The 9,609-nt window shown below is 36.5% G+C and overlaps 1 protein-coding gene across 4 annotated transcripts in view; it reads left to right on the top strand.

The window, feature by feature from the left end:
- The window catches only part of LOC116840472 (protein roadkill), a 223,911-nt gene that overhangs the window by 209,400 nt on the left and 4,902 nt on the right, over positions 1–9,609 (top strand). For 3 of the 4 annotated variants that reach the window (XM_032807234.1, XM_032807232.1, XM_032807235.1), the window contains 5 exons: positions 2,394–2,515; positions 6,198–6,349; positions 7,683–7,822; positions 7,914–8,091; positions 8,630–8,951. In XM_032807234.1, coding sequence (XP_032663125.1) covers positions 2,394–2,515; positions 6,198–6,349; positions 7,683–7,822; positions 7,914–8,091; positions 8,630–8,951 — 914 coding nt within the window. The remainder of the gene's footprint in view (positions 1–2,393; positions 2,516–6,197; positions 6,350–7,682; positions 7,823–7,913; positions 8,092–8,629; positions 8,952–9,609) is intronic. The other variant, XM_032807233.1, reaches the window with a different exon arrangement.

The raw sequence follows: 9,609 nt of genomic DNA, 5'->3' as shown, positions 1-9,609 counted from the left end.
GAGAGAGAGAGAGAGAGAGAGAGAGAGAGAGAGAGAGAGAGAGAGAGAGAGAGAGATTCCACGAGAGCGTGCGAGAAGCCTCCCTCGTTTCTCCCCCGCTCGCACGACTACTTATTTTTCCCCGCACGGTGATCGCGTGACGAAGATAAAAACCCGATCCAATCGGTGCCGAGCGACGCGTCTCCGCCGCGATCTTAATACATATTAATGCCGGACTCACCGCAGCCGGGGAACGGTGTCATGCGCCTTCAAAACCGTTAACACGCGGAGGACGGAAATAAAAACCGCCGCCGCCGCTGCCGCTGTCGCGTCCTTCGAAGTGACACAAAAGTCACACCTCTACACACCGTTAAAGATCTCGACCGCCGGTGCGCGCGTACGAGGTTCTTTAAAGGAATTGCGTAAGCGGGCCGAGGTTCGATTCTCGACCCTGGATGTGTCTCCCCCCACTGCTCCGTTTCTTACATCGTACGCGTGTGTATGTGTGTGTGTGTGTGTGTGTATTGTGTGTTACCACGTGCTGCTGGTGGTACTTCGCTCTCGCGCTTCTCCAAGGTCGGTTACACAGCCGCGGTCGAAGGAACTTCAGTCGCCGTGTAGTTGCGCGCGCGCAACTCGAAGTTTTTTCATGGACTCGATGCTGGACTGTACAGATGCACGGTACAGAAGAGAAGAGAGTCGAGGTATTGAAATGTGTGTATGCGCGAAGACAAAAGATCAATTGATGACACAATTAAATGCGTTGAAGGAAGCGGAACTTCTCGTTCTTGAGAACACCGAATCTGATTCATAAGAGTCAGGAATTTTCCCCTCAAAAAAAGAGCGTTGAAGTTGTGTCATTGTCATGTCAATTCAGCCCTTCGTGTGTACATTCAGTTGCATTGATGCTATACCATTCACCAGATTGATAATCACTAGAAAATTTCGACCAGCCGTGTCCGTTTCTAGCTGATCGTTTTTCATGACTGTTGATTCATCTGGCAAGCGAGAATGTGTCAAAATAAAAGTGACATTTTGACAGCTTGACGTTTCATACATACGTATTTTTATCAAAAGGTTATCCGCTCACGTGTAATGCACAATCAATAGAAGAAGAGTAAGAATGTTAAAAAAAAAGTGAGTAAGAAGTAATATATAAAATTATAATTATTAAATTATTAAATTATTATTAACGTATGTACGAAACATCAAACTGTCAAAATGTCACTTCGACACATGTCTGTTTTGACACATTCCCGCTTGCCGGATGAATCAGCAGTCATGAAAAACGATCAGCTAGAAACGGACATGGCTGGTCAAAACTTTCTAGGGACTATTGATCTGGTATAGCATCAATGCAATTGAGTGTACATCGACTATCTTCCCTCCTCTATAATTTTTGCATGAAGAAAACGGCAGTTCTCTGGTTCTTACGAACTAAATTCGGTTTTTGGGAATTAAAATTTTGTTTCCTTCAATCAAAGCGCGTTTCAGTTGTATAATTCAGTTGTCATGTCAACTCAGCGAATTTCTTCTTCGTACATCGAAATACTTTGACTTTCTTCTCTAATCTCTACTGTTTTGGTTGAAAAAAAAATGGAATTTCTAGTTCTTAAGAATCAAATTCGGTTCTTGAGAAATATAGATTTTACTTTCTTCAATCCCAAAGCGCGTATAAGTTGTGTCATTGTCATATCAATTCAACCAATATGTTTCTTCGTGCATATATTGAAAATCTTGACTTTTTTCTCAACTGTACTGTTTTGGTCGAAGGAAATTTTGCAACTAAAAATTGTTATGTTGATTCAACCAATATCTTTTTTCTTCATCCACATATCAAAATACCTCAACTTTCTTCTGTACTCTACACTGTTTTGGTTAAGTGAAATAAAATTTGTTTTTTACGAATTCGGTTCTTAAGTACCAGAAGTTCTGTTTCCTTCGACCAAGTCGCACAGTTATGTCATTGTCCAACTAGTTTGTTCTCTCCATACGCGATGATGAGGCACGTGTATCGCGAAAATAGACGGAGTGCGTGTGATCATACGCGTCCATCTGTCTTTTCCGAGATAAAGACAATTTTCGGCGGCGACGTGGCTGACGATTTGCCTGTATGAGTCCACTTATAATCCACTTATAATCCATGGATGGATCCACCCATGGTGGTTTAATTTTATTTTTTTTTTTTTTTTTTTTTTTTATTAGTAGGTTGCCCCTTTTTGGTCATACTGCGTAATTGAAGTGCGGCGCCCACGCACTCGCACGCACATGATGGCCGTGAAGCGGGACGAACGTTCGTGTTAAAGGTGGGGTGTTTGCGTGACCTTTTTAGTGTATATATAGTTAAATTAAGCTAGTAGCTTCTCGGGATAGATTCTGACGTGGTGTCGCATTTTAAGGTTTTATGTGCACAGGTGAAGGTGGTTAAGTTCAGCTACATGTGGACGATAAATAACTTCAGCTTTTGCCGTGAGGAGATGGGAGAGGTGCTTAAGTCGTCCACGTTCTCAGCAGGTGCCAACGACAAGTTAAAATGGTAAGTCTTCGTCGATGACGACCTTTCTTCTGTCTCTTCCTACCTTTTTTCTCATTCTCCTCATGTTGTCTCTGTTTTTTCCTCACGCGTGCAGGAATAGAGAGAAAAGGAAGGAAGATTTATTTAAGATTCTTTACATTGCATGCGAACCGAAACGATAAGTGCGCGCGCAAACAGGGAAGTGACTTTGTGCCTCGAATTGCGGGAGCAATTAGCGGAGGCGTATTGCGCGCATTCAAAGTGCTTGTTTGTCCTGATAGTTTGTTACGCGTGTGCAACCTGAAAAGAGAAGTATTTGGAGCGTAAAACATATTTATTCGGACAAAAGTTCGCGACTCGTACACAGAAAAAAATTAGTATATCGATTTAAAACTAATATATACTCATTTATTAATATACTCAATTAACAATCATTGTTTCGTATATAAGCAATGATACGTAATTTTGTTAGAAGAATTCTAAAATTCCTTTTTAAGGTTTTAACTTTTAGGACGATGTATGTCTACGAAAATATATATCTATACGCGAAGTCACGCGTATTTCACTTTGTGGATTTCCGTCTCTTTCTCCATAATCAACTGTCCGAATGCACGGAAAAAAAATTTAGTTTGGGTAACCGAATTGGGACCAGACGACAAACTCGCTGACCAGAAATAATATCTCTTGTTTGTCTGAAATTTGCCTAAAAAAATTGATTATACCACTACAATACCAATTAGGAATTCCATTCTTATCCCAAACATGGGATTTCTGGCTAGAATCAAAACAGAAATAATATGAGAACTCGCTTTTTCTCATTGAATAATTGTCGATATACTTTTATGATATCGTATAAAGGATTCTATTTTTATATCAACTATTGTGTTTAACCTTGTAGTTGTGCTCTAGGTCTTTTTTAATCCAGAGCAGTTTCATAGTTCATACAGTTTTTGTAATATTCTAAATACAAATGCGGTACTTTGCGACTTTTCGAGTTATTTTAAGAAAAGTCATATTGTACTAAATTACTTTATATAATGCTAAAATAAAAGATATATGTGAAAAAAATACATATTTGTCAATTAAATAGTGAGTTCTCACCATTGGGTCTATTTAGACCCTGAACATAGTCAAAATATACCCGAAACGAACACGGTTAGAAAGTTAATAGGGTAAAAAATAAAAAAGAAGTATTGAAATACTTTAAGTATTTCAGTATTTTTTATAGAATAATGAGATTACTTAGAAAACCAACATATTGTATTCAGTCCTAGTGTAAAATGAAGATCAGAAAATTCCTAATTGGAGAATCTTTGGTTTTCTGCACTTTGAGTCACACTGTGATCGGAAAACATTCGTTTGAGCGTTCAGCTGCATTAGCTCGGTTGAGATAACTGAGAGTAATTGGCTGACAAGTAGGAAACTTCTACAGGAATCTTTCTGTCCCTACAAGCGAGGTTTTCATCTGGTTCCCGAGTAACAGAAAATTCAGTTACGCTAACGGAGTTATTTTTTTCCGTGTGCGCGATCGCGAGTTCCGCTGAGTCGCTATATTTAATACATTCCACGTAGAACAGGGCGACAGGGTCTTAAAGACAGTCTTAGAAGTCGTAGAAATGTGGACAGTCACGTTCGGCGCATTAAAAATTCGAGCGGTTACGGGAATATAACGAGCCATTGTCTCTCGACTACACTCGCCGCGCGAGTCGATCATCGCGGACTGGTTGTTTTCCCTCGGTTTTCCACGTCGTGAAGAAAACGCGCTCGTTGTGAAGTCGCTCTGAAGCATAGACTCATATACATACACGCAGAAAAATATCATTTTACACAGAAAAAGTAACACTCTTGTTTTAGGAATATTTTTTACATGTGAATCTTAAAATAAAATGCTATAAACAAGGATAAGTTATTTGCATCAATGCATTTTGTATGATTCAACAAAGAAGAATGTATTCTTATTTTAAAGTAATTTTCATGAATGGGAAGTACAAAATATTAGATTGAGAGTATGATGTTCTTAAATGTCGGAAGAAGATATACTTATCATTAAAATAATCACATTGTACTTCTCATGACACTGTTATAATATTCAAGTGAAATTATAACATTGTTGAAATTCAAAATTGCTTGCTTAGATATGGAGAATACAATGATTGTTAATTTGAGTACATTAGTTTTAAGTGGATAGTAATTTCTTTTCTGCATACTGCTGAGGAAAGCGATTTTGCTCAATTTACTTTCCTTCCTTTGAATAATGACTATCTTCAACAAAGAGTATCTTCTTCATATTAGTCTTCAGATATACTTATCACAAAGAATTAGAAAAACCCGTTATAACGTGTACTCAGAAGAAGAATTAATTTTCTTTACAAGAATATTACGAAACTCTATCAAAGAAAAAGTTGATTCGTTAGCAAACCGAATTTTTCTTTTAAATTTAATATTCTTAACCGAATCGCTAAATTACTCGAATTTAGAATGCATTTTGAATAAATGTAATATCTGTGAGAGACTTAGGATAGATTTGAGGATATATAAACTTATGAAATGTCTGAAACAAGTTTATGCTTGAATGTACATGTATTTTTCTGTGTGTAGACCGCGCACTTCATAAGAGACTACGAAGACTTGACTACAAAAGAATGTTCTGTTAATGCAGACATTCGATTTTTGTCCTTTTGTTAAAGATCGAAAGTCTGCGGATCAGTAAAAGGGAAATAGTATACTCTGAAAGAAATGCTGATATTAATAATTGGAATAAATCCCGCATAGAAATTTCCCGAGGTTTTCCCAAGTGTAGCATGAAAATCGAATATTAGAATGCTCAAATTTGTTTCAAGATTGGTTATTCCTCATACACACATACATTACGATATCAATAGAATTCCATTCTTGTCCCAGATATCTCTGGCTAGAATCAAAACAGAAATACTATAGAACTCGCATTTTATCTCATTTAGTAATCATTGATATACTTAATATCGAACAGTGAATCTTATTTTACACCAATTATTGTATTCAATATAGAGTAAAATATAAAAATAAACAAAACGTTTTTGAAGTACTTTAAGTATCTTATTGAATAGTGAGGTTATTTAGAAAGTCAAAATGTTTTATTCAGTTCTAATGTAAAATGAAGATCAGAAAAAGTATTGGAGAATCTTTGAGTTTTTCTCAATTTAGAATTGCCTGTTTGAAACATTATATTCCTAACTAGAACCCCTAATTATTTTGGGAAAACCGATTGGACCCCACTTAGCTTCCATGAAATTTTTTATGCGGGATCTTGTTGATTCAATAGCATTATTATGGAAATTATCACATCGTATATTGTTTTAATAATTTGTATTAGTTTCAATTAGTATTGCTGTTGAGTCAAGAAGATTTGCTCCAATTACGTCGCTGGGAACCAATTTTATCGATTCAACAGCATTTTCTTTCCCGTGCAGCTATTCTAAAAATTTTGTCTTCAAACTTGTTCTGAGAAAGGCGCAGTCCATGTGTATATAAGTCTACGACTTGAAGTGTCGCGACGAGTCGATTGGCTGATCAATTCTCGAAATGAGGAGACGAATAAATCCTAGTGCGGGTGAAATTTCATAGCAACATTTAGAACTAGAACTCGGACGTAGGGAGAAACCATAGCATAGAGTGAGAGCGACAGACACGGCAGCCGTATTAAATTCATGATAATTGGTTTTAGGTGCCTGAGAGTGAATCCTAAGGGCCTGGACGAAGAGAGCAAAGACTACCTATCACTATATCTCCTTCTTGTATCATGCAACAAATCTGAAGTCAGAGCAAAGTTCAAATTTTCTATTCTTAATGCCAAAAGAGAAGAAACCAAAGCAATGGGTGAGTAGCAACATGATAACATTACTTAAACAAAAAAGGGAATGCCATATCTGAAAATTCTGGCAAAGTATGGGCTTCTTTCTGCAAAACTTACGTGTATTCCATACTAAGACTGCAAAGAATTATCGATGCTTTTGCGGTGAAAATTGCCTAATATGTAACGGAAATGACTTTACAATTTCAAAATTGACATCTCGAGCTGTCAGTTGGCTGTCGATGTCTGACACAAGAGTTCTGTAGCTTGTACATACGTATCGCGTGTTGTTTCGCTCGGGGAAATGTCAGCTGACATTGTAGTACTTTTACAATCGTGTTTGGAAACGTAGAAATGCACGAAAAGTTTGCAGAAAGATGTCCAAATATGCATGGTTACACTTTCTGCTGAATATGATGAAGCACAATAGCATCCTGGCTCCACCGATATCGTTCCAATCGATGTGACACTTTTCACTCTACAAAAGACATGTGTTGTGCACCCAATCTATCCGGGACGTAATAGAAAACGAACACATGATTGCATCCAAACATCGCACAAGCGCTGACACTATTACGCTATCCTTTCCTCTCTTCAACATAACCGATTATATACAAAATATATAAGCGAAGATAGCCAGTGTATGTAAAGGGTGTCCCAGATTTTAACGGCTAAACCGCGGCAGTTCTACGGATAAAAATGAGGAAGTTTTTACGCGTAAGCATACGTTGATAAAAACTTTATTAAACAGCTATTTGTTTTGCGACTTGGAGTGCAGTGATACTATTTGTGTTTGCAAATTGTATCAATAATAGCAACAGTCGTTGCTATCAACTGTATTTTAGAGGGTACTGCAGAATCCATTTACACGATTAAACGTTCAGTTATATCGAAACGGTTTTCATCAGGCGTTTCTAAATGAATACACGCTAAACGTTTAAACGTATACTCGACAAACATATGGAAGCGGGAGCCCTAATATACACGTAGAATGAGTAATGTCGTTAATCGATTATAAGGTAGGTCATCGACATTTTCTGTCCCATTCGGATGAGGGTGTTTTTTTGTCGTAGTTTGCCATCCACTTAAGCATTCTCTGAACGTAAACGTCGCTCTTGCACGAGTGGTGGTGTATCACCGTATGTGCGGATGCAATGCAGTGTTTCAAGAGTGTTTTCATCTACTGTGTGTTACGTCGCGACCAGTCACATTGACGTTCTACTTTTCATTAAAAATAAATTTTTTTAAGGGAGCAACACATGTCGAGACGTTAGAATAGAATGATGAGCGCTCGAGAAACGAGCAAGCAAATGATCGCAGCGCGTTCAGGGAGATTCAGAACCGTTTGTTCTTTTACAGAGAGCCAGCGCGCTTATAGGTTCGTTCAGGGCAAAGATTGGGGCTTCAAGAAATTCATCAGGAGAGACTTTCTTCTGGACGAGGCCAACGGACTTCTGCCGGACGACAAACTCACGATATTCTGTGAGGTATATACGTTTGTATGTTAATTGTACTTCCCACTTATATTACCACGGCGACCAGTGTGCATTAATCTCTAACGATGGGTGTCCTCGTTGCGTTTGTCTGCAGGTCAGCGTAGTCGCGGATAGTGTCAATATTTCCGGCCAGAGTAACACGATACAGTTCAAGGTGCCGGAGTGCCGGCTGCCCGACGATCTCGGACAGCTCTTTGAGAACCAAAAATTTAGCGATGTCACGCTCACGGTATGCGGTAGGGAATTCCAGGCGCACAAAGCAATTCTCGCAGGTAAGATATTTGAGAAGATATAAACAGAAAGATAAAAATATAGATATACTTTATTTTATATATAAACATATGTCATTTTACATTATAATATATGTATTATATAAATATTTTACTTTTACTTTTTATTTTATTTTTAATTTTAAATATTTATTTTAATTTTTTATTTTTAATTATTTTATTTATTTTAATTTTTTATTTTTAATTATTTTATTTATTTTAATTTTTAATTTTTTATTATTTTATTTATTTTAATTTTAAACATTATATAATGTTATATTAATAAAATATAATAATATAATATATTTTATATTATTATATTACTCTCTTTTACATGAAAGTAAAAAATACATAAAGATAAAGAGGATATCACGCAAGAAGAAAAATGTAAAAAAAAGATAAAAAATAAATTTGCGCCATTTTATTTGTGGTTTTGTTTCAATCTTTCAAGACGAAATTACGAGTAAAATGGCATGCGTGTGTACCTAATCGTCGATTTTACGACAAATCAAATTATATTTTGTGTTATTTGATTTTGCAGCACGGAGTCCTGTCTTTTCGGCGATGTTTGAACACGAGATGGAGGAGAGAAAGCAGAATCGTGCGGACATCACCGATGTAGATCACGAAGTGTTCAGGGAAATGTTAAGATTTATATATACCGGCAAAGCGGCAAACTTGGAGAAAATGGCGGACGATTTGTTAGCCGCCGCGGACAAATATGCATTGGAGAGGCTGAAGGTGATGTGCGAAGAGGCACTCTGTACAAGTTTAGCCATCGACAACGCCGCTGAAATTCTTATACTTGCCGATCTTCACAGCGCCGATCAACTCAAGGCGCAAGCGATAGACTTTATTAATACGTAAGTCTCGGAAAGAAAAAGAGAGTCATATTAGACACATATAGTTGTCCCAGTCCGAACAAACTGATAATTTTGTTCGCTTGAACCATTCAAGTCAACATTTACAATAAGTATTCCATGATTTCACTTAGTTGATTGTAAGATATAGTATGAAGAGAGGAAAAAAAATTTTTCAAAGATTCGCGTTAAGAATACGAATTAATGCTTAATCCATCATAAAGCGTTATTGTTTTCACATACATTTTTAATTAAGAGATCAGTCTGTTTTTGTTTCCTATAGCTCTTTTTCGGATCATTGCAAAAATTATTTCTATTGAAGGCATAGATATAGCTTGGAATTAAGTACTCTTTAAGCAAAATTAGTGAATTGGGAATTATATATATTAAATGATTTTATTCAATAAAAAAGGAACGCCCCATAAATAGGCTAGTGGCTGTTAATATGAGTTAATAAGAAAGCTAACGAGATATGCCTTGGAAATATTAGATTGGTGCAAAAAATTTGTCAATTTTCTATTAAATTCTCGTAGGAAGTTTGCGTATCAAAAGAGAATCTTTGTAAATGTCTAAAAAAAATTTCGAGTTGATTTATTCGTTACAATAATTATGTGTATATATATATATATATATATATATATATATATATATATATATATAT

The sequence above is a fragment of the Odontomachus brunneus genome, unplaced genomic scaffold (assembly GCF_010583005.1).
Source record: "Odontomachus brunneus isolate Ranch 3 - 2012 unplaced genomic scaffold, Obru_v1 Obru_scaffold_010, whole genome shotgun sequence".
Classification (NCBI taxonomy): domain Eukaryota; kingdom Metazoa; phylum Arthropoda; class Insecta; order Hymenoptera; family Formicidae; genus Odontomachus; species Odontomachus brunneus.
This window is presented reverse-complemented; position numbering and strand designations above follow the sequence as displayed.